The following is a 26,150-nucleotide window of genomic DNA, read 5'->3' as shown; positions in this document are numbered from 1 at the left end:
TAGGGGCGGAATCCGAGCACCGTGAATGCTTCACTGATGCCCGAGGGCTCAGCGACAACTGTTCCGCATGGACATGTTTATTTTTTGCAGTTGTTCCTAAATGTTGTGTTGTGCTAATGGAACATGATTCAGTTTTAATGTAAATATATTTTATTGAAAAGTTTACAATGTACTGCACTTTAGTGTAATAAAATAATTCTTGTATCAAACTTTACTTTAATATGACTCTTTAAGGTCACTTAAAAACTTGATCACTTATAAACTTGTAAAGTTACAAAACTTACAAAACAGTTTCAATTTGAAAACAGTAACATCAAAAACAACAACAACAGCAGCAAAGAAAGGCTGCACCCATCTCTCATCCACATCTCGGTGAATGTACACTTCTTCATTTGATTGGCCAGGCTGTGTGCCCTTATTGCAGCAGCTACCTCACCCAGTCCAACCCTGACGGCCTGTGTCGTCATTTGCATGCCCTTCCTTGACGGCTTGTGCTGTCGTTTGCACTCCCTCTGACATTCCCTCCTTCAGTTCGCTTTTCATTACTGCTATTTCTCCCGACAGTCCCGTTACCTCATCACCCATCATAGGCGGTCCCTCGAACGAGGATTATTTGCTTCCACGAGAGTTCACAGGCGTTTCGATGAAGGACCCGAAGTTCCAGTCCTGAACTCCAATTGAGGGGATGAAAGGTGCCTGTGCGCGAATTTTTTTTAAACGTGTGGTGACCGTTGCACATCAGTCACCACACGGGCTTGACAGAGCTAGGCCTTTATCCAGTGGCAAGGGTTAACCAGGACGACTGGAGATCTGCTCTGCTGCACGGACCCAGCGCGCACAAATATCGCAGTGTGGGCTGGCCTGTGCTGTCCCTGGGCCCTCAGCTCTTCTGGGCCCCATACTCTCATCTGTCGCTCCTCATTCACCGCATTTCGCCACAAACACTCGCAACTCATTCGCCCCAACCTTCCCACTCCTCTGTACCTGGACCTTGCCGATCTTTCTGCCCACGTGCCAAAACAGCGACCAGGGTTTTGATGTCGTCACCCAGTCGCCCATCTCAAAATCATCACACACTTGGAGCAGCTCACGCTGGAGGTTGAAGTGGTACGCCGCTCCAGCTGTTTTATAGCCTGACCCGCTGAGCTGCTCTCACGCAGGTCGGTGGGGGGTGGGGGGGGGGGGGAGCCACGATGTCCCAGAGCCGCCGCTCCAGCTCTTTTAGAGCCCGACCTGCGGAGTTGCTCTCTTGCAGGTCGGAGGGCCACGATATAACCCGACCCGCGGACCCTGGAATATCACCTACCGCACTGACGGTGTGCACAAGTGATCGGGTAAGGTCACTGGTTTCCATACCCAATGCCATAACCTCAGCCACATCTGTTGCATCTCGGGAGAGCATGGTCGGATTCTCCTTACCCTCGGCCTGGCTCTGCCTCACAGCACCCCTCCAGTGGGAGGTGCAGGCTGGGACGTTGGGGCCCTGGGTGTTACAAGCTGCCTTCCACCACCACCACCACCACTGGACCCGCAAACTCGGGATCTGTGAAACCATGGAATGTCGTATCAGAACTTAAACCATTAAACAAGGATGTGGAGTTGATGAAAACATGGAATGTCGAATCAGAACCCATGCAAGTGTTTGGAAAACTGAGGTCCTGTAATATGGACTGATCAACATTCTCCGCTGAACACATATCCATGCCCCCCTCCTCCCACCCCCAGCCTTGGTCTGGATCGTCCGCATCTGAATCTGCTTCAGGATCTTCAGGATTGGCATCACGTTCTGCAAAGTATAACAGAACAGTCAAATGGTTAGCAGCACAGGAGGGGGCAGGATGGGTAGCATGAGTAGTCTCACACGTAGCAGGTTGATTTGAAGGGCCACAATGCATTTTCAGAACTTACCTTCTCCCTCGCTTGTGGGCCCAGCTTGTGCAGTACCGATTGCTTTTCTCCTGGCACGACTCATCAAAGCAGTAACCCTCTGTTCCAAGGGTGTCAGTGGATGTAGATTTGGCACGCAGCCTCCTGTCCGAGTTCCTTCCCTTTTGTTGTGGGCCAATTTCTTCTGCAAAGGTTAAAATATAACTTTTTAGAGAGGGTGTCTTTCTGCAGGGTGGGACATATACAGATGGTCACATTTACAATTGCAATTCCATTGAAAATTGAAAATATTACTTACACTAACTACTTGACCAAGGTTGTGCCATTTCTTTTTACACTGGCTTGCAGATCTCGTGGTATTGCACCACTGCGCAGTAATCTTCTGCAACTAGGTCCCAGCGTTTATTCATATCTTTGGGTGGCACTTTCGTGCAACCTCTGTTGCTGGTATCCAGCTCCTGCATCTCCACATGAACTAGCATCTCCACTTCGTCATGCAAGAAATTCTTCGTTCTTGGTGCACGTTGTTGCATTGCTGTATCACTCAATGATCTTTCAAAACATAGAAACATAGAAAATAGGTGCAGGAGCAGGCCATTCGGCCCTTCGAGCCTGCACCGCCATTCAATATGATCATGGCTGATCATTCAACCTCAGTACACGACCCCAGCCATCTCTCCATACCCCCTGATCCCTTTAGCCGTAAGGGCCATATCTAACTCCCGTTTGAATATATCTAACGAACTGGACTCAACAGCTTACATAGAAAAACATAGAAAACATAGAAAATAGGTGCAGGAGTAGGCCATTCAGCCCTTCGAGCCTGCACCGCCATTCAATGAGTTCATGGCTGAACATGCAACCTCAGTATCCCATTCCTGCTTTCTCGCCATACCCCTTGATCCCCCTAGTAGTAAGGATTATATCTAACTCCTTTTTGAATATATTTTGAATATATATTATCGTGGCAGAGAATTCCACAGGTTCACTATTCTCTGGGTGAAAAAGTTTCTCCTCATCTCGGTCCTAGATGGCTTACCACTTATCCTTGGACTGTGTCCCCTGGTTCTGGACTTCAACATCGGGAACATTCTTCCTGCATCTAACCTGTCCAGTCCTGTCAGAATTTTATACGTTTCCATGAGATCCCCTCTTAGTCTTCTAAATTCCAGTGAGTATAAACCTAGCCGATCCAATCTTTCCTCATATGTCAGTCCTGTCATCCCGGGAATCAGTCTGGTGAACGTTCGCTGCACTCCCTCAATAGCAAGCAGGTCCTTCCTCAGATTAGGAGACAAAAACTGCACACAATACTCAAGGTGTGGTCTCACCAAGGCCCTGTACAACTGCAGCAAGACCTCCCTGCTCCTATACACAAATCCCCTTGCTATGAAGGCCAGCATGCCATTGGCTTTCTTTACTGCCTGCTGTATCTGCAAGCCAACCTTCAATGACTGATGTACCATGACACCCATCTCGTTGCACCTCCCCTTTTACTAATCGGTCACCAGTCAGATAATAATCTACCTTCCTGTTTTTGCCACCAAAGTGGATAACCTCACATTTATCCACATTATACTGCATCTGCCATGCATTTGCCCATTCACCTAATCTGTCGAAGTCCCCTTGCAGCCTCTTAGCATCCTCCTCACAGCTCACACTGCCACCCAGCTTAGTGTCATCTGCAAACTTGGAGATATTACATTCAATTTCCTTTGTCTAAATCATTAATGAATATTGTAAATAGCTGGGATCACAGCACTGAACCCTGCGGCACCCCACTAGTCATTGCCTGCCATTCTGAAAAGGACCCGTTTATTCCCGCTCTTTGCTTCCTGTCCACGTCAATACATTACACCCAATACCATGTGCTTTAATTTTGCACACCAATCTCTTGTGTGGGACCTTGTCAAAAGCCTTTTGAAAGTCCAAATAGACCACATCTACTGGTTCTCCCTTATCCACTCTACTAGTTACATCAAAAAATTCTAGAAGATTTGTCAAGCATGATTTCCCTTTCATAAATCTATGCTGACTTGGACCGATCCTGTCACTGCTTTCCAAATGCGCTGCTATTACATCTTTAATAATTGACTCCAGCTTTTTCCCCACCACCGATGTCAGGCTAACTGGTCTATAATTACCTGTTTTCTCTCTCCCTCCTTTTTTAAAAAGTGGGGTTACATTAGCTACCCTCCAATTCATAGGAACTGATCCAGAGTCCATGGAATGTTGGAAAATGACCACCAATGCATCTATTTCTAGGGCCACTTCCTTAAGTACTCTGGGATGCAGACTATCAGGCCCTGGGGATTTATTGGCCTTCGGTCCCTTCAATTTCCCTAACACCATTTCCTGACTAATTAGGATTTCCCCCAGTTCCTCCTTCTCGCTAGACCCACAGTCCTTACTTTGCATGCACCTATGCAGCTCTCCTTCTGGAAGTTTAGCAGCAACACAGAGCACTCACTGATTCCAGCAGCTGATTTCTTCCACGGAACGGCTAACAACACTCCCTCAGGCACAAAAAAAATCAATCAGAAGGCTTTCCACTACTCCACGCATCCAAAATTCATTTTGCTGCCTATACCTTTATAGACGGCCGATTGCCAATGTTTGTGAGCCATTGCGCATGCGTGCACGCTCCAACGTGCATGCGCAACGCTGCTGGCACTCAGACACGCTGGGCCCTAGCCCCGCCTCCCTGCCGGCTGTGTTGACACAGCGCGTCCATAGCGCTGCCCCCTACTGGTTCTGATGCGCTATGCCGAGTTCGAAGAAGGCCTGATGAGCGTGGAGAATACCACGGTAAGGATTAGGCACGCTTTTTGTTCTAGAAACCGGTGCATCTCATGGAGCTGTGCCGCTCTATGTGTCGGTGGAAACTTAGGCCCAAAGTGTTCAGTGAAGGTTGATATTTGGAGGTGCCGATTCCAGTTACAATACTGTCTGCATTTAATAGGATTTGCATTTCTTCAGCTCCTGTTCCCATTGACCCATCACAAAAAAATAGTGCATTCCCCACCACCATTTTCTGTTACCTTACAACAGGGATATTCACTCTCACTTAGCGGAGGACCAATGACTTACTCAAGGGCTACTCTCAAACTGCCACAGGATTGTGGAAGTGGCAATGACTCTGGCCACCTGAGCTTAACGAGGATTGGCAGTGGGACCAGAACCTGGAGCATGGCCACCATCCTCCTTCAATGCTCATTAACCCTCATTGACTTCGGTCTCCCAAAGCCTCAATTTTTAAAATACCATCCTTGTGTTTAAAGCCCTTCTTGGCCTCAACCCTCCTTACCTCCTGCAGCCCTACAACCTTCCAAGAATTCTGCATTCCAACAACTCTGGCCTCTTGTGCATCGCCTGCTGCCTTTGCCACACCAGAGTGGCCGTACCTTCAGCCATTTAAGCTTCATGCTCTGAAAGCCACCTCTTCAACCAAACTTTTAGTGACCCTCCTTATATCTCCTTTGGCTCAGTGTCCATTTTTGTCAGATTATGCTTTGGTGAATGAAGCGCCTTGGGACATTTTTCGACATTAAAGGCACTATATAAATGCAAGTCCCACACTTCACTCCACACCAATATGGGAAGTTTCCAAGCATACAGCCACAATGCAGTCTGGGATGCAACCCACAGCTCTAACCCCAATCTGTCCCCTGCCCCCATCAAAAATGAATTCCTCACTTTAACACTGCCCAACTGAGCAACTCAGCGGCCTATAATGCCGCACTCCACCTGTTGGTCGATAGTGCAGTTGCTGCCTAGGGTGAATTGAGACCATTTGGACTGAATTGGGCTCTCTATACGTGCATTGGCACGGGACAGGTCCTGCACCACTGTCAATAACCGATCCACAATATACAAGGCATTGCCATACTGGGATCTCGAAAGCGAGTGAGAGATGGAAAATGGAATGTTTTCTTGAACTTAAGATGCACTAAGGATGTAACTTACAGGAAAAATGTGCTAGAAATACACCTGCTAAATGCATATTAAAAAGTTTTACCTGAATCTTAAAACTTCAAAAACACAAATACATTGCCTGGATAAAGTAGTTAAGTTAATTCTGGTATCACAGATATATTTAGTAATAAAATCAGCCAACAGAGAGGGCTTAATCAGGTAATTTTTGTGTGTTAATTTCCCGTTCCTTTCACATCAATGGAAAGTGCGGCTCATTTGATCAAACTGGCAGCAGACGGGGAACAATCATCACCTCTGACATCAGACTGATCCTGCTTTGTTTTCGAGAAATGCACATTCTGACAGTAAACACTTCACGGTGCATCTATATCACTGATTAAACAGAATCAATCTCATGAGTGAATTACAGGGTTGGACTGCAACAGACAACATTTTCAAGATACATTGCAGACACCCAGCCAGTCTGAGTCTCTAAGCTAGGGGAGGGGGAGGAAGAATTCATGCTTAAGATTGCTCACAATCTGGCATAAATTAGTCAAAGTGGTCAGAGAGGCCAGTGGGATGGCTAATGTCGGAAGCAAGAAACGGGCCGATGGTACGGTACTGTGGGAAGAGCTTTACTCTGCATGTAATCTTCCCAGTTTAGGAAACATTAGTCAAATCCAGTAACTGTGTGCTCAAAATACTTCTAGTTTTTGATGAAAACATTTTGTGGTGGGGGCCGGGGGGGGGGGGGGGAAGTGGAGGAAATCATCCTAAATCCTTGATAATCACTCAATAATTTATCAAAAATATTTCACGTCCTTTTCTTTTTAATATGTGACTTGTTTGTGCAAGCTGGATTCAAACTGCTCAATAAAACCCTTCGGGCAGCACAGGAGCCTTTCATTTGAAATGATTAACTCAATGTGCTCTAAAATGGCCAAGCAAGCCATTCAGTTGTAAAAACAGTTGCTATTTGAAAGCAGTGACCCCACCATCACCACCAGCCCACAGCGACTAGAGCTGGATGATAAAGTTTGGTTTGAATTTGAATCCCGATTCAAAGATTATCGAGTCATGATCATGTTGCTGCTTGTGGAAGCTTGCTGTGCGCAAATTGGCTGGCACATTTCCTACATTACAACAGTGACCACACTTCAAAAGTAACTCATTGGCTGTAAAGCGATTTGGGACATCCTGAGGTAGTGAAAGACACTATATATCTGCAAGACTTTCTTTTTCTTTTAAAGGGCCAGTGTCCAACTCATTGAACGGCCCGTCTTTTTTCTCAACAAATGAAAACAATGACCTCCTATCTCTCAAGTTGTCGAGTTTGCAATTCTTCGCCCACCATTCTAAATTAAATTAATTGACTTCAGAATTACCTGGAGGCTGCGATGATCGATGAATTAAGGCCACCGTAGCACGATATTGCCACCGATAATGGTATGAGCCACTTCACATAACCCAGAACTTGATCTGCAAAAGTCTGAAATAAAATTGGCATCAATAATTTTGAATTTCACCTTCCGTTTGCAAATGTTCAATGCTCAAGAAACAAAAACAAATCACAGCTTTCATTGAAGTGAGAATCTTAATGCATCCTTTGGTGACTTTTACCCATTAGAATAATGCTTAGTTCTAGAATAAAAATATCCTACAGAACTGGTCCATGCAAGAATAAAAGCAAATCGTTGAATATCTTTTGGTAAGTAATGGCCCAAAAATTGCAGTCTGCGGCGTAACTGCGGAGTATGCCGTGTACCTGCGAAAAGAATACGCACCGACCTGATGGTAGCCCACCTGCAAAAACTTGCGCTCTGACTCTGCGTGTTGGAGGGCAGCATAATGGCCCACGGATCCCAGGGGCGCAGCCTGTGCAGAAGCGGACATGGGATCAAGTGGGCCCGGTCCTCCAATTAGAAAACAGAATTAGATTTTACATCATTTCAGAAGGGAATTCCGTAATCAGATGGAATACAATTTACAAGAATTGGAATTTAAATCCTAATTAATTTCATTTTTCAAAATACATCATAGTTCTGTTAGTAAAAATGTAATTTTGCTGAGTGGTCTGCACAGAGCAGCACCAGGCGAGGCCTCGCAATGCACCGAGAACCGTCTTTCCCGATCTGTCAAAATTTCTTTAGACAGATTCTATGCATCCCTGCAGGAAGGATATCCGCATGGCAGAGATTGGGCTATTTGTCCAACTCATGCCCAGTGAATATCCTTCAAATTTTAAGCCTGGTAACAGCAGGCGTATAGCCTACTTTTACCAGCATAATAGTTTTAAAACATAGAAAAATTAAATGTAATCATTCATTTTTATATTCAAAACCCGTCCATAAGGTAAGTTTATTTTTAACCCTATTAAAACACACTAAAACATTTCTCAAAATAATATATTTTTTTCTAAAACATTTAATTCTAATTAATTTTAAATATGCGAGGTGTTTTTTTAAATTTATTGTGCTGTGTTTCTTGTTTTAGGGGGTTATTCTCATTGATGGTAATGGAAGTCCGTACAAACGGAGCTCCCATTATCAATGAGAATACTAGATAGTGATTGGTGGTCCAGGCCCATGTGATTCCAGCAGATGCGTTCGTACATGGAAGACATCTCCCTGTGCGCTGCGCAGCGAATGAAGGCCTCAGACCGGAATTCTACATTCCTCCGGGAACGACAGGTTGTTTCGGAGATTTTTTTCTGGTCAGGGGAGTTCATACGAAGGAAGGCTCCGACCGCAATTTTCAAGCCAGTGCGTTTTATTTGAGAACTTGGAAAGAATGGGAATTTGGAGAACAGGTGGAAAGATTTGCTGCTTTTTGCCTTTAGTGCTTGGTGTTACAACATGTATTTATATAGCGCCTTTAACGTAGTGAAACATCCCAAGGCGCTTCACAGGAGTATTACGAGATAAAAAATGTTACAGGTAGACATTTAATTTCAGTACCTATAAACGTAATCTAGATCAATTACGTAGTCAAGAACCAAAACTTTAAACCAAGTTACTTAAATACAAATGGCAATGCAGGTGCTGTGCCATAACTGCAGCATGTGGGATTTTGTGAAGATGTTTGTACATATGTTGTTCATGGTCATGATGTATTCTGGTGTTTGAAGGGGTGTTAGCTCCAGCTTTTATTATTTGCGGGTGTGGGGTTTTGGGGTTGTTTGAGGAATATAAATAAAATATTATTTTGACCATTTCCTTCAGCCTCTGGTGTACGACTGTGGACTTGAGAGAGAGATGTTGCATTATCGTTGCACAATGCGCGTTCATTATTAGCTGCATCCCTCAGCTTCCTCTATTTAAGCAAACTGATGCATTATGAGCCGCTACCGCGTGGCGCTTGCGCCGGCACCATTGGCACGCTGCCTCCTCTGTGACTGCTGCTGGTCCTCGTTGGCTTGGACATTCGGGGGCTTGCCAGGCTCCTATTCCTCTTCCTGCTCCTGAGGTGGGCCTGCAATCCCCACTGGCAAGGCCTGGGGCCTCATGATGGCCAAGTTATGCAGCATGCAGTACATCACAATGAATAGAGATATCTGTTTAGGGGAATATTGAAGACTGCCTCCAGAGCGGTCCAGGAATCAACATTGCTACTTCAGCACCCCTATTTTCTGCTCGATAATGTTGCGGGTGGCGGCATAGCTTCCATTGTAGCGTTCCTCCAGTTCTGTGGTGGGGTTGCGGAGGAGGGGTTGGGGGGGGGGGGGGGGGGGGGAGATGTCATTAGCCAGGTTGCCAGGCCGTATCCTTTGTCCCTGAGCAGCCAGCCTCGGTCTTCCTTTGGTTGCTAAAGCAGTTGTGGCATAGGGCTGTCCTGCAGGATAAACGCATCATGTGTGCTTCCAGGATAGCGAGCATTGACTGCGAGGATATGCTGCATGTGGTCGCACACCAGATGCACACTTAGGGAGTGGTATCCCTTTGTTTCTGAATACCTCTGCATTCTCAAATGGTGCTCGCAAGGCCTCATGCGGGCAGTCAATTGCTCCTTGAACCCTTGGGAAGCCCGCTATCCTGGAAAACCCATATGAGCGCTCATTCTGTTTCTCTCTGTTCATCGGGAAGTTAATGAAGTTCATTGTGTGTGTGTGTGTAGCGAGCCCGTGTGATGTCACTGATGCAGCAATGTGCTGCGAATTGTGAGACACTGCATATGTTCCCTGATGCAGCCTGGAAGGAGCTGGAGGTATAGAAGGTGAGTGCCCCCGTGACCTTCATTGCGACGGGCAGCACAGTCCTGGTGCCGTTGTGAGGCTGCAGGTCTGCCTGCAGGAGATGGCATATCTCTGTAACTTGTTCTTTTCGGAAACGCAGCCTTCTGACACACTGTTCCTCCGACAGGTCCAGGTATTAGCGTTGTTGTTGGTAATGTCGTGGTGGGTAAGGCCTCCGGCCCAGACGACTAGGGACTGTCCTCCTTCATCTGCCAACATGGCCAACAGCCCTTCTCTCTTGACACTGCCTTACTAGAGCATGTAGAATGCGACGCTGACAGCATAGTAATGCACCCATTAAAGTTTTCAACATCAGTTATTAGCAACCTGTAATGTTACGTCTGTCTGCCACTGCAGATTCAGAGGCTCACCACCTGTGTGTAAACATTGCCCTGACTGTGACCTCCGAGGAAAGTGCTTCCTCAACCTTTTAAGTAGCCAGCAGTTAGCGACTATGGAAGGTTGTAAACATAGAAACATAGAAAATAGGTGCAGGAGTAGGCCATTCGGCCCTTTGAGCCTGCACCGCCATTCAATAAGATCATGGCTGATCATTCCCTCAGTACCCCTTTCTCTCCATACCCCTCGATCCCCTTAGCCGTAAGGGTCATATCTAACTCCCTCTTGAAAATATCCAAAGAACTGGCATCAACAACTCTCTGCGGCAGGGAATTCCACAGGTTAACAACTCTCTGAGTGAAGAAGTTTCTCCTCAACTCAGTCCTAAATGGTCTACCCCTTATCCTAAGACTGTGTCCCCTGGTTCTGGACTTCCCCAACAGCGGGGACAATCTACCCGCATCTAACCTGTACCGTCCCGTCAGAATCTTATATGTTTCTATGAGATCCCCTCTCATCCTTCTAAACTCCAATGTATAAAGGCCCAATTGATCCAGTCTCTCATCATATGTCAGTCCAGCCATCCCGAGAATCAATCTGGTGAACCTTCGCTGCACTCCCTCAATAGCAAGAACGTCCTTCCTCAGATTAGGAAACCAAAACTGAACACAATATTCCAGGTGAGGCCTCACTAAGGCCCTGCACAACTGCAGTAAGACCTCCCTGTTCCTATACTCATGTTTTTTCAGGCGTGATTATGGGCGGTTGCTAAATGAGCTGGCCGTTTCTAATTTAGCAAGTGGGGCACGAGCGTGGTCGTTGCATCAGGACTGACATCATGATCTGACTGAAAGTCAGCAGCCAGGCACTAGCATTTGGCGCAGCCGGTAAGCCGCAACTAAATTTTCCGACGGGACGCTGCAAGCTGCACGCCCGGTCGGTAAGCTATCACACTCGCATTAACGCCCCTCCTGGCCACAGGCGCTAGACAACCTAATTTCCACCCCCTTGAACCTAAAATCATGTGGAAGTGGTCAGGCAGTTTCCCAATTCTTTTTCAAACTGCACAAAGCTAGTGTACTGTTTGTGGCCCGTTGATGCACCTAATTTAGGTTAATGTACTTGCAAATCCTCAGAGTATCTATAGCAACAGGGTTTGACTAAAAGCAGAAGAACGCCTATGAGACTATCATCTTCTTCTTAGGCGGTCCCTCGCATTGAGGATGACTTGCTTCCATGCCAAAAAGGGATGAGTTCACAGGTGTTTCAATGAGGGACCTGATATTCTAGGTCCCGAACTACATGTTGAAGGGTGGAAGATGCCTGTGCGTGGATTTAAAAAAAAAAACATGTGGTAACTGTTGCACACTAGCCACCACACTGGTTTAACACAGCTAGGTCTTGTTCCAATGGCAAGGATTAACCAGGATGACTAGAGACCAGCTCTGCTGCACGGACCGAGTGCGCATACATATTGCACTGTGGGCTGGTCCGTGCTGCCCCAGGGCCCTTGCCTCCACTGGGCCCCGACCACACGCCTCTCGTGCGCCTTGACCTCACCGCTCCTGCTGTACCTGCCCATGCTCCAATCAGTGACCTGGATTATGGTGACATCCAATCCAGTCGCCCTCTTCACTGCAGTCGCCCTCCCGGGACCAGCTCGCGCTGTGCTCCCGGAGACTATAAAGGGGCAATGGCATACAAGATATGGGAATAGGGATGAAGTGCAGCATGATTCACAGTATGTGCTGTAATATATCCAATAGAAGATAATTGAAGCTGCTGTCCCTATGATTTTAATGCTACTACCTACCCAGTTCATCATTTGGTTTTCAATTTCACGTCATACATTTCATAGCCACACAGATAAAACTGAATGTATTGCTGTAATTAATAAAGTACAGGTACTTCCTGCTATGTGCAGGGCACTCAGAATCATCATCTCTTCTTAGGCAGTCCCTCGGAGTCGAGGATGACTTGCTTCCACACTACTATGAGTTCTCAGGTAAATGATGCGTCCAATGCAGGACCTACAGTCTCTATCACAGGTTGGGCAGACAGTGGTTGAGGGGACAGGTGGGTGATGTGCTTGGGTTGTCGTGCGTTCCTTCCGCTGTTTGAGCTTGGCATCCACGTGCTCCCGGCGGAGAGACTCGAGGTGTTCAGCGCCTTCCCGGATGCTTCTCCTCCACTTTGATCGGTCTTGGGCCAGGGATTCCCAGGTGTCGATGGGGATGTTGCACTTTTTCCACGGAGGTTTTGAGGGTGCCCTTGAAGTATTTCCTCTGCCTACCTGGGACTCGCTTGCCGTGTCGGAGCTCTGAGTAGAGAGTTTGTTTCGAGAATCTAGTATCGGGCATGTGCACGATGTGGCCTGTCCATCAGAGCTGATCGAGCGTGGTCAATGCTTCGATGGTGGGGATGGTGGGGATGTTGGCCTGAGCGAGAACACTTACATTGGTGTGCCTATCCTGCCAATGGATTTGCAGGATCTTGTGGACGCAGCAGTGGTGGTACTTCTCCAGTGCTTTGAGGTGCCTACTGTACATAGTCCACGTCTCTGAACCATATAGGAGGCCGGGTAACACTACTGCTCTGTAGACCATGAGCTTGATGCTGGGTTTGAGGTTCTGGTCTTCAAACACCCTCTTCCTCAGGCGACCGAAGGCTGCACTGGCACACGGAAGGCCATGTCGGACTTTGTCATCGACATCTGCCCTTGTTGACAGTAGGCTCCCGAGGTATGGAAAATGGTCCACATTGTCCAAGGCCTCGTCATGGATCTTGATAATCGGGGGCAGTACTGTGTGGCGGTTCAAGGCTGAGATAGATAGATTTTTGGACTCTCGAAGAATCAAGGGATATGGGGACAGGACAGGAAAGTGGAGTTGAGGTCAAAGATCAGAGTATAAATCAAGAAATAATGGAGGCTTGTAAGAAAGGTGCGGCAATAATCATGGATGATTTTAATCTTCATAAAAGTGTTCAGCATAACAAAAGCCCATAATACACGGAAATAATGCCTTCCTTATGATCATTCAATCACCTAATTTCTAGCAAAATAATTGCAACTCATGACAAATTATTGATATGTGACGACCTATAAATGTCATAGCTTCATTTTGAACTATTAATAATGGCAACAGTGTTCTGACAGGAGCCAAGATTCTTTTCAGTTTGACAGGTTATTATTTATTGGAAGAAATACTAAAGTAATAACAGCACCCAAGTTCGAATGAGTAGATTTCTTTTTTTTTTTAAAAAGGCAGCCAAGATACATGCAGAGAGGGAAGATCCTGCCAGACAATTCTCCTGAACTTCTTTGAGAATGTCACAAATAAAGCATATATTTAAATTCCTCGTGATATGATTTACTGAAGTTTTCAGAAAGCCTTGAACAAGGTCACATATGAGGGACTACTAATAAAACTTAAAAACCATAGGAATCCAGTGCAGAATATGGGACTGGTGAAAAATAGTGAAAAGAATTGTACTCATGGGAGCTATAGTGTCAGAAGATGTTGCGTGGAGGGCTGCAGTGTTTATCATCCACATAAATGACCTGGAAATTAATATTAGTTTAGTGAATCCCTGTTACATTAGCTTTCAAATGGCAAGTGAAATTTAATACTGACAACTGCAAAGCAACACATACAAGAACAAAAAAAAGGTATACAGAAATACCATGAAGAGAATAGAATTAACAATGGGCGTGACCGTGGTCTCACCACTTCCAATGCCAAGATAATAATAAGAAGCAATTAAAAAAGCAAATAGAAAGTTGGGATTATATGGGCAGGAGAGTAGAAGTCTACACAGGTCATACTGGGGTGTTGTAATGCACTAGGCAAACTTCGCCTCAGGAGCAACGTACAAACACTGAAGAGGATGCAAAGAAAAGCAAACATAATCTCTACTGCCGAGAGAAAAAGGTCGTCAGGTGTACATTTGGGGAATGTCCCTGGTTACATTAACAGTTCTCAAAAGTATTTTTGGGCCAGGGCATACCAAGAAAGGCTCAGACTCCTAACAACACCTAACAAAGCGTGGACACTAGCACTCGACAGCCTGCAAAAAAGTATTTCACTCCCTGGATTTGTGTTCCTCAATTTAAATTCAGTCTCTCTCTTACTTCACAACTGTTTCTCCTCCTCCTCCTGTTGCCTTTCCTTAATTAAAATGTATTTCTAATTTATCTCTGTATTATATTACTTATTTCTAAATATTTTTATTTCTCATTCAGTGTTTAGTGCCCTCATTTTCTTTATTTTCTCTCCTCCTCCTCAGTATTTCTTTCTCTATTTTATGGTATTTGATTCCCTGCCACCATTGCTTCCCTGTCTGCATTTATCCTGCAATTTCTTCACTCTGAGGAGACTGTGCTGGCTGCCATGGACTCGAGCACCTGTCCAGTTTCAATTCCATATTTTACATGAACTTGTAGGTAGACCTTGTAACAATTTAATGCAGTCAGAGAATACACAGTTGGGGTGTTCATGTATATCAGCACCAATGCTTTCTAGTGACTGAATACAAATTTAATTTTTCTGAAATGGTATTGAGATTTTTTATTGGTGACTTGGATTGAATTCCACAATTATGTCCATTATTCTGTCAATGATTAGATATTCCTTTACCACACACAAAAAAAATAAGTTGATATATTTAATCATGCTATTGTGAATGTTATTTTTGAAATTGTGAAACCATATCTTGCATATCAGATGTTTCAGTTACTGAGGGGAATAAAAGGCAGATGAAAATTTCTAATGAAGCATTTTCAGTTATTGGATTAGTTCATCAATAAACTGCAACGGTGAAACGTTTACATATTTATATATAATTTTTCCCATCATAAAATGTTTAGTCATTTCCAGTGGCATTTTAGCATTATGGGTTTTCCATTATAAAGACATGACACAGTAAATAAGGGTTAAATGGAGAACTGCATACCATATGCAAGATTTTTAATGATATTGTGTAGCTCATTTAAAATAAATATTCATTTTAATTTTCCACTGTACAGTAGGGGAAAGGAAATAATTAATGATAGTGATGTAGCAGTTGAAAGTACACAGCAGCAATTGTTATTAACGGCATACAGTTTTGGGGTTCTCAAAAATGACACAATATGGATAACAAATCAATAACTACTGCAGTGCCCGTGTCCCTCTGGACTTTGCCTCTAATGTTTATGCCCTTCTTCATTACAAGGTGAAAAACTGTAACCTTGTTTGTCATCCCACTAGGCAGCTCACTGATGTCAATAGGAGTTTCTGAAGACCAATCTGTTGCAGACAGTGCAAACTATTCAGAGTACATCTCTGCAGCCATGAGATCTCAAAAATCTGTACTACTGGCTGGAGGTGCAGACTTCCCAAGCTATAGCTTGATTTAGAGAGTTGCTCCCAGATCAATGTAGCCCCCATCATTTGCAATAGGGACACTCAGCAACACACAAGGATGCTCAGTGTTGGCAGTGCCTAGTAGGGAGGGAGACTCGACTACAGTCTACATGCAGGCAAATTTTGACATTTGTTTTCAAAAAAGCAAATCTGATTTTAGTAGTTGCATCATACTTCTTTAAAACAGAGCAGACTTTTATCAAAAATACTATGCCATTAAACTTACATGCCACTTCAAGAAACCCAGAAATTAAAAAAAAACAACCATATAACAGTACCAAAGATGTTTGTTAAAGCCATATTTCAAGGTATCTCAACAACTCTGTACAAAGACTTACCACAGCCACAGCATCACTGTTGAGGATAGAAGGAATATCCAAGACAGCATAGTAAGCCACGTTTGTCAGGATGTAGATAACCGATACAAGAGGCATAGAAATAGCAATAGCTAAGGGCAGGTTCCTGTCACAAAGCAAACAAATTCATTGTCAATTATAGCATTGCAAAAGCACAGCAAGAAAACATTAAATGCTTCATTCATAGAATAGAATCATAGAAATTTATAGCATGGAAGAAGGCCATTTCAGCCCATCGTGTCCGTGCCGACCAACAAGAGGCTATCCAGCCTAATCCCACTTTCCAGCTCCAGGTCCAGGTCCGTAGCCCTGCAGGTTACAGCATTTCAAGTGCACATCCAAGTACTTTTTAAATGTGGTGAGGGTTTCAGCCTCTACCACCTTTTCAGGCAGCGAGTTCCAGACCCCCACAACCCTCTGCGTGAAGAAATTTCTCCTCAAATCCCCTCTAAACCTTCTACCAATTACTTAAAAAAATGTATGCCCCTTGGTTGTTCCCTCTACTAAGGGAAATAGGCTCTTTCTATCCACTATATCCAGGCCCCTCATAATTTTATACACCTCAATGAGGTCTCCCCTCAGCCTCCTCTGTTCAAAGGAAAACAAACCCAACCTATCCAATCTCAATTCTATCTAATTTATGACATCTGAAAAGAGCTGTAGGATAACCCTGCCTAAAGTCAATGCAAATATGAGAGTTTCCAACTCTCTTGGAATGAGTGGAGCTTTCCCGGAATCAGGGGTCGCTTCCTGAGCCCTGCATCCAGTAGCCTGTGGTGATTCCTGCCGCCCAACTCCCACCCACTTCGTGATGTCACCAACTGTTGTTAGGCCCGCAGAGAGGTAAGACTGCGTGGAAAAGGCTAGAGAGTCGGAAACTGGGAGGGCTCAGGAATCGCAGGTTTCAGCATTCGGGGGGCCAGTTCAGGGTCTCGGGTTCCCCTTGTCAGCAGATCACAGGTGGCTTCCTGGTTCTTGGAACTAGCCACACAACAAGCTAAAATATTCAACTACAGGGGACCCAACCATTAGAAGGTAAATGCAGTAACATTTGTAGAAGTCATGTGATCAAATGTATCGTGGTCAGTATGTCAGGTGATCAAACCTCCAGAATTGTCTCCAGAGTTGGAAACCTTGTAGATATGCGAATACTATGAAAGGAATAGCATTTATATATTACTTTGTCATATCTCAGTCACAAAATGCTCCACATACTCTGAAATAGTTTGAAGTGGAGCAACTGTTACTTAAGCAAATGTGGGTTGCCATTTTGTATACAGCAAGATCCCACAAACAGCTCAAAGACTAATGAATCTGCATTTGGTGGCGTTGGTCAATGAATGAATGTCAGCCAAGGAAAACTCCCTCCTCTTCCTCGAATCGTGCCATGGGATCTTTAATGCCCATGTTGATTTAATGTCTCATTCAAAGAGCTTCATTTCCAATACAGCATTCCCTCAGTGCTGGACTGGAGTGCCATAGATTGTGTGAATCAAGTCCTGCAGTAGGGTTTGAACCCACAACCTTCAAACGTGTGTATGTGATCAACTCAGCTAAACTGTTGGCAGTTGAGTTGAAATGTTATGTAATGTGTTACTAAAAATAATCTTCTAAATTATATTGTGATATTACTTAACAATTCCTACTTGAAGTTTACTGTAAATAGATAACTGACAGCAGATCAATAAGATGCTTAGACAAGTTGTTCAAGGCAAACAAAGCCATTGAGCATGTTGGATTATATAAGATTCCTCGGTTCACTGGAATCTCAAATTTCTCATTCTATCTCATATTCATTATAGGGATGACATTTCTTCAGCTTGGTCCTTGCATTAGGCATCAGCTTTCATCATCCATCTCACTCCCATTCCCTCAACTGTTTGCAGTACATCATCATCATAGGCAGTCCCTCGGAATCGAGGAACACTTGCTCCCACTCTAAAAATGAGTCCCAAGGTGGCTGAACAGTCCAATACGAGAACCCCAATCCCGGTCACAGGTGGGACAGTCGGTCGTCGAGGAACAGGGTGGGTGGGACTGGTTTGTCGCACGGCTCTTTCTGCTGCCTGCGCTTGATTTCTGCATGCTCTCGGCGATGAGACTCAAGGTGCTCAGCGCCCTCCCGAATGCACTTCCTCCACTTAGGGCGGTCTTTGGCCAGGGACTCTGAGGTGTCGGTGGGGATGTTGCACTTTATCATTTGCACTTGTAACATTTCTTCTGCCCACCTTTGGCTCGTTTGCCGTGAAGGAGTTCCGAGTACAGCGCTTGCTGTGGGAATCTTGTGTCTGGCATGCGAACTAGGTGGCCTATGCTTCAATGCTGGGGATGTTGGCCTGGTTGAGGACGCTAATGTTGGTGCATATGTCCTCCCAGGGGATTTGTAGGATCTTGGAGACATCGTTGGTGGTATTTCTCCAGTGATTTGAGGTGTCTACTGTACATGTTCCATGTCTCTGAGCCATACAGGATGGCGGGTATTACTACAGCCCTGTCGACCATGAACTTGGTGGCAGTTGAGAGGTCCCGGTCTTCAAACAGTTAATGTAAGTAATATTTTCAATGGAATCTAAATTGTAAATGTGACCATCTGTATATGTCCCACGCTGCAGAAAGATGCACTCTAAAATATAACTTTTTACAATCTTTGCAGAAGAAATTGGCCCACAACAAAAGGGAAGGAACTCGAACAGGAGGAGTCATGCTAAATCTACATCCACTGACACCCTTGGAACAGAGGGTCGCTGCTTTGATGAGTCGTGCCTGGAGAAAAGCAATCAGTACAGCACAAGCTGGGCCCACACAGGAGGGAGAGGGCAAGTCCTGAACATGCATCGTGGCCCTTCAAATCAACCTGCTGCCTGGCCTGCCATGTGTGAGACTACTCATGCCACCCCTCCTGCCCCCTCCTGTGCTGCTAACCATTTGACTGCTCTGTTATATTTTGCAGAACATGATGCCAATCCTGAAGATACTGAACATACAGAAGAAGAACCAGATGCGGACGATCCAGACCAAGGGTGGCTGCAGGGGTTGACTGAAATGTCTTCAGGGGTGACTTAGAACTTAATGTTTATGAGCCCACATCAACGGACATCAGTGTTTCAAACACTTGCATAGGTTCTGGTCCGACATTCTATGGTTTCACAGATTCCGACATCATGGGTGCTGGTGGTGCAGTGCAGCAGTTTACACCCAGTGCCCCACCGTCCCAGCCCGCGGCTCCCACTGGAGTGGTGCCGGCAGCAACAGCCAGGGCCCCACCATCTCCTGCTGCCTCATGGTGGCTAAGTTATGCAGCATGCAGCACACAACAGTAAACTGACCGATAATCTAAGGGGAGTATTGCACGTGGCCTACGGAATGGTCCAGGCATCGGAAACGCTGCTTCAAGATGCCAATGGTCCTCTCTGTGATGCTGCGCGTCGCAATATGCGACATGTTGTATTGATGGTCAGCTTCCGTCCGTGTTATGCATAGAGGCATCATGAGCCCGGTGGCCTTTGTCTCCCAGTAGCCAGCTGTGCCCTTCTGGCTGCTGCTGAAACATGTCAGATATAATGCTGTCATGTAGGATGAATGCATCATGGGTGCTGCCAGGTTATCTTGCATCGACTGACATGATGCGCTGCTTGTCGTCACACACGAGCTGCACATTGATAGGGTGGGAACCTTTTCTATTTCTGTACTGCTCGGCATCCTCCACAGGTGCTCGCAAGGCGATACGTTTACAATCAATGCAACCCCGTACCTTTGGAAAGCCAGTAATCTTTGAGGACCCCAGAGCCCTGTCGTGCATTGCTTCATCGGTCATTGGGAACTTGAAGTCATTCCTCCGCGCATACAGTGCACAGACCGTCAGGGAGGGCATGCAAGTGACAGCACAGGCCATCAGGGAGGGCCTGAGCGATATACACCTATCTTATCCTGCTGCATCCACCAACGATCCTGGTCCTGAGGCGTGCACGTCGGGACGTTCATATGCTGGAGCTGGAGTCACATGGCACTGGGCAGCCAATCCAGGTACAATATTTTCTCATTTATAATAATAGGAACACCGTAAGTAGGAGTCCTCATTATGATTGAGAAACATCCCCCCAAACACCAAATCACATAAAAAATACACCACATATTTAAGATTAATTTACATTAAAGTTAATAAAAGTCATAAAAAAGTATATATTTTTCTGATTTTTTAAAAAAGTTTTTAAATTATGGTTTAAAATAAACTTACCTTAGTGGGCAGGGCTTTTTAAACTAAAATGTGTTTTTAAATGTTATTTTACTATGTTTTTGTATGTTTTAAAACTCTTACGCCTGTAAAAGTAAGCGCCTGCTTTTACTAGGCGCAAGAGTTTTCAGGACATCCGCTGGGCAAGATATGGGTAAATACCGCAATCTTGCCCATGCGAATGTCCTGGCTGTGGAGATGCGCTGGATCCCAGATCGGAAAAGTCGGTTTTCAGCGCATGCGCATTATGCGCTGAAAAACGGCTTTTGCAGGATCCTGTACGGACTCAGTACGGACAAGGGGAGGTCGGGATTTCCTGGCCGTTAACTCGGTTTCTCTCTCCACAGATGCTGCCTGACCTGCTGAGTATTTCCAATACTTTGTTTATATTTTATATTTCCAGCATCTGCAGTATTTTCCTTTTATAATCCATTTAATTGCTGGACAAAAGACCTGTTCACTATTGTATTGTTCAGAAGCTGCACCTCAGAACTGGTAAACCTCAAAAAAAGCTTTGCTCACAGCTCAAAGAATGACTGACCCAAATTAGCACCAGTTAAATTACAAGCATCTGTACCAAGCTGAAAAAGTTCTTCAAATACTCTCTTTATTTTGGATGTTGCTGAAGTGATTGCAGTCCTTATCATCTTGCACTTTGTTGAAGGTCAAACATGGAAAACACTTCAGACATAAAAGCACAGCATACTTTCCATCTTTGTTTCAGCCTGATTCCAATTGAGAAGTAGCCTATGCTGCTTGGAAAGGCAACAAATTGGACACTGTCAATTCTCTGATAACCTATTTGGGCAATTGGTAGAATATGTGCACAGATCCAAGAGTGGGGTTTGAATCCATAACTGCTGACTCAAAGGAGAGAGTGCTATCAACTAAGTCAAACACGAAGACACATTCACACCCACTCATTATGTCATCATGTTTCTGTTGAAATTGTGAGAGGCTAACGCTCTGGCAACATATTTGTTCTTCTCAGTCACCATCATAGGCAGTCCCTCAGAATCGAGGAAGATTTGCTTCCACTCCTAAAGTGAGTTCTTTGGTGGTTGAACAGTCCAACAACGAGAGCCACAGACCCTGTCACAGGTAGGACAGATATTCGTCGGGGGGGGGGGGGTGGGGTGGTGACACTGATTTACCACACACTCCTTCCGCTGCCTGCGCCTGACCTCTTCACGCTCGCAGCGTTGAGATTCGAGGAGCTCAACGCCCTCCCGGATGCACTTTCTCTACCTAGGGCGGTCTTCGGCCAGGGTCTCCCAGGTGTCAATGGTGATGTCGCACTTCACCAGGGAGGCTTTGAGGATGTCCTTGTAACGTTTCCGCTGCCGACCTTTGGCTCATTTGTCGTGAAGGAGCTCCACGTAGAGCAATTGCTTAGTGAGTCTCTTGTCTGGCATGCGAACTAAGTGGCCTGCCCAGTGAAGCTGATCAAGTGTGGTCAGTGCTTCAATGCTAGAGATGTTGGCCTGGGCGAGGACACTGATGTTGGAGCGTCTGTCCTCCCAGGGGATTTGCAGGATCTTGCGGAGACATCGTTGGTGATATCTCTCCAGCGACTTGATGTGTCTTCTGTAGATCGTCCATGCCTCTGATCCATACAGGAGAGCGAGTATCACTACAGCCCTGTAGACCATGAGCTTGGTGGTAGGTTTGAGGGCCTGGTCCTTGAACATTCTTTTCATCAGGCGGCTGAAGGCTGCACTGGCGCACTGGAGGCGGTGTTGAATCTCCGCATCAATGTCTGCCTTTGTTGATAAGAGGCTCCTGAGGTATGAGAAGTGGTCCACGTTCTCGAGGGCCGCGCCGTGAATCTTGATGACTGGGGGGCAGTGCTGTGTGGCGAGGACAGGCTGGTAGAGGACCTTTGTCTTACGGATGTTAAGCGTAAGGCCCATGCTTTCATATGCCTCAGTGAATACATCGACTATATCCTGGAGTTCAGCCTCAGAATGTGCGCAGACGCAGGCATCGTCCGCGTACCACAGTTCAACGACAGAGGTTTGGGTGATCTTGGACCTGACCTGGAGGCGGTGTAGATTAAACAGCTTACCACTGGTTCTGTAGTTTAGTTCCACTCCAGCGGGAAGCTTGTTGACAGTGAGGTGGAGCATGTCAACGAGGAAGATCGAGTAGAGGGTTGGAGCGATGATGCAGCCCTGTTTGACCCCGGTCCGGATGTGGAATGGATCCACTGGTAAGGATCACAGCCTGCATGTCGTCGTGGAGTAGGCGATGGATGCTGACAAATTTTTGGGGGCATCCAAAGCAGAGGACAACGATCCATAAGCCCTCGTGATCGACAGTGTCAAAGGCCTTTATAAGATCGAAAAAGGCCATGTATAAGGGCTGGCGCTGCTCCCTGGATTTTTCGCGCTGCAAAGATCATATCCATTGTTCCCCGTAGGGGACGAAATCCACACTGTGACTCCAGGAGGAGCTCCTCGGCCACAGGGAGAAGACAATTGAGGAGAAGTCTAGCGACAACTTTTCCAGTGGCTGATAGCAGGGCGATCCCCCTGTAGTTGTCGCAGTCGGATTTGTTCCCATTTAAAAAAATGAACACGATCACTGCATCTCTGAGATCTGCCGGCTTGCTTGCCTCCGTCCAAATGAGAGATGAGGTCATGAATCTGCACCAACAGCGCCTCTCTGCCATATTTTAGTGCCTCAGCAGGGATTCCATCCGCACCCGTAGCCTTGTTGTTCTCGAGCTGTTTTATGGCTTTGCCTACCTCGAGCAGCATTGAGTTTTTACGGAGGTGGTGGCGGGTCGCACGCTGTGGGATGGAGTTGAGAACACTCGAGTCAAAGGCAAAGTCTCGATTGAGGAGATCTTTAAAGTGCTCCTTCCAGCGGGCTCTGACAGCCTCGGTGTCCTTGATGAGTGTTTCCCCGTTCTTGGCCAGGAGTGGGGTGGGGCCTTGGGAGTTTGGACCGTGGGTGGCCTTGACTGCAGTGAAGAATCCTCGCATATCGTAGCTGTCAGCTAGTTGTTGTATCACCTGCGCTTTCTCCATCCACCACCTGCTCTTTAGGTCCCGGGTTTTTTGTTGGACCTCAGCCTTGAACCGTCTGTTAAGTTGTTTTGCAGCTCCCGAGTTGGATTGTTGCTTGAGGCTCAGAAATGCTCTGCACTTACGATCTATTAGTTCTTGGATCTCCTGATCGTTTTCATCAAACCAGTCCTGATGTTTTCTGATTGAGTAACCAAGTGTCTCTTCACAGGCCCTGGTTATGGAGGCCTGGAGGACAGAACAAGCGCTGTGGGCATTGATAACCTATTTGGGCAATTGGTAGAATACGTGCACAGATCCTGGAGTGGGGTTTGAATCCACAACTGCTGACTCAAAGGAGAGAATGCTATCAACTAAGCCAAACATGAAGGCATTCATTATGTCATCATGTTTCTGTTGAAATTGTGTGAGGCTAACCTTCTGGCATCATACCTGTTCTTCTCAGTGCCTACACCTTAAGAGGCTGTGATATTACTAGTTATTCTTTTAGACAAGGTAAGAGGTATATCAAGTGGCACCTCATATTTCTCTCAAATTGCCTCCAGTTTCCCTACAGCTAGAACATGATGTATCCCCGAGTTAAATAACCAGGGTATACAAACAGCAAAAAATATATTTGCCGGACTGTATGGGAGGCCAGAATTTGATAGGAACTTGTTTGCAACCACAAGAGTGGATGAGAGATATCGGCCAATACTCAGCGTATTTTTTGCAGTCTTGATCAGACAGCTGCCAGCAAAAGTGCCCAGGAAGTAGTACCAGTTTACATTGAAGCAACACCCATTGGAAGACGTTGAGATGGTAAATTTATACCCATTAAGATGTTTAAACCACCAACTGCTGGGACAGTTTAAGAAGTACAGTCTGACCATAGTATGTGAAAGGGGTTAGCCTGAAGATTGCTGTTGGGCCAGAGGAAATAAAAATTTCAGATGACTCCTTCAAGATGCACCCCAGAAACCAGAGCTACCACACTGCGTCTCATGGCTTTAAGTCAAGCATGGGCAAGGAAACCCCCTGCCACCCTCCCTCAGCTGATGAATCAGTACTTGTTGGACACCACTTGGAAGAAGCACTGAATGTAGCAAGGGCACAGAATGTACTCTGGTCAGAGGACTTCAATGTCCATCAAGAGTGGCTCGGTAGCACCACTACTGACCGAGTCCTGAAGGACATAGCTGCCAGACTGGGCCTGCAGCAGGTGGCAAGAGAACCAACACGAGGGGAAAAACTTACTTGAGCTCATCCTCATGAATCTACCTGTCGCAAATGCATCTGTCCATGATAGCATTGGTAGCAGTGACCACCGCACTGTGGAGATGAAGTCCCTTCTTCACACTGAAGACACTATCCATCGTGTTGTGTGGCACTACTACCTTGCTAAATAGGATAGATTTAGAACAGATCTAGCAGCTCAAAACTGAGCGAGCATGAGGCGTTGTGGGCCATCAGCAGCAGCAGAATTGTATTCCATCACAATCTGTAATCTCATCGCCCGGCATATCCCCCACTCTACCATTACCATCAAGCCAGAGGACCAATCCTGGTTCAATGAAGAGTGTAGAAGAGCATGCCAGAAGTAGCACCAGGCGTACCTAAAAATGAGGTACCAACCTATGGAAGCTACAACACAGGACTACACGCATGCTAAAAACCGGAAGCAGCATGCTATAGACAAGGCTAAACGATCCCATAACCGACAGATCAGATTAAAGCTCTGTAATCCTGCCACATCCTGTCGTGAATGGTGGTGGACCATTAAACAATTAAGGGGTGGAGGAGACGCTGTGAATATCCCCATCATTAATGATGGCGGAGCCCAGCATGTGAGTGCCAAAGACAAGGCTGAAGCGCTTACAACCATCTTCAGCCAGAAGTGCCACGGGACAATCCATATCGGCCTCTTCCTGAGATCCCCACCATCACAGAAGCCAGTCTTCAGCCAATTCAATTCACTCCACATGATATCAAGAAATGGCTGATCGCACTGGATACAGTGAAGGCTATGGGCCCTGACAACATCCCGGCAGTTGTGCTGAGGACTTGTGTTCCAGAAATAGCTGCAGCTCTAGTCAAACTGTTCCAGTACAACTACGACACTGAAATCTATCCGACAATGTGAAAAACTGCCCAATATGTCCTGTCCACAAAAAGCAGGACAAATCTAATCCAGCCATTTTCCACCCAATCAGTCCACTCTCAATCATCAGCAACGTGATGGAAGGTGTCATCAACAGTGTTATCAAGCGGCACTTACTCACCAATAACCTGCTCACTAATGCCCAGTTTGGGTTCCGCCAGGACCACTCAGCTCCAGACCCCATTACAGCCTTGTTCCAAACATGGGCAAAAGACCTGAATTCCAGAGGTGAGGTGAGAGTGACAGCCCTTGACATTAAGGCAGCATTTGACGGAGTGTGGTATCAGCACCTCCCAAACCCACGACCTCGACCACCTAGAAGGACAAGGGCAGCAGGCACATGGGAACACCACCATGTTCCCCTCCAGTTCATGCACCATCCTGACTTGGAAGTATATCGTCGTTCTTTCATCGTCGCTAGGTCAAAATCCTGGAACTCCCTCCCTAGCAGCACTGTGGGAGAGCCTTCACCACAAGGACTGCAGTGGTTCAAGGCGGCGGCTCACCACCTTCTCAAGGGCAATTAGTGATGGGTAATAAATGCTGGCCTTGCCAGCGCACCCACATCCCAGGAAAGAATTTTTTTTTAATCATATTAAAGAACAAAAAAT

General features: G+C 45.9%; 1 protein-coding gene and 1 long non-coding RNA gene across 4 annotated transcripts in view; both read right to left on the bottom strand.

Moving 5' to 3' along the window:
* LOC139264359 (Y+L amino acid transporter 2) overlaps positions 1 to 26,150 on the bottom strand; it is a 146,228-nt gene that overhangs the window by 18,423 nt on the left and 101,655 nt on the right. For all 3 annotated transcript variants that reach the window (XM_070880670.1, XM_070880671.1, XM_070880672.1), the window contains 2 exons: positions 16,119 to 16,242; positions 7,191 to 7,294 (listed from right to left, as the gene is read on the bottom strand). In XM_070880670.1, coding sequence (XP_070736771.1) covers positions 7,191 to 7,294; positions 16,119 to 16,242 — 228 coding nt within the window. The remainder of the gene's footprint in view (positions 1 to 7,190; positions 7,295 to 16,118; positions 16,243 to 26,150) is intronic.
* On the bottom strand, positions 1,691 to 2,463 carry LOC139264360 (uncharacterized). The gene is made up of 3 exons (XR_011593329.1): positions 2,186 to 2,463; positions 1,909 to 2,071; positions 1,691 to 1,786 (listed from the first exon to the last, which is right to left on the bottom strand). It is a non-coding gene; the product is annotated as an uncharacterized lncRNA (long non-coding RNA).

Source organism: Pristiophorus japonicus, chromosome 5, assembly GCF_044704955.1.
Source record: "Pristiophorus japonicus isolate sPriJap1 chromosome 5, sPriJap1.hap1, whole genome shotgun sequence".
Classification (NCBI taxonomy): domain Eukaryota; kingdom Metazoa; phylum Chordata; class Chondrichthyes; family Pristiophoridae; genus Pristiophorus; species Pristiophorus japonicus.
The sequence above is the reverse complement of the archived record's forward strand: the minus strand, read 5'-3'. Positions and strand labels throughout refer to the sequence as shown.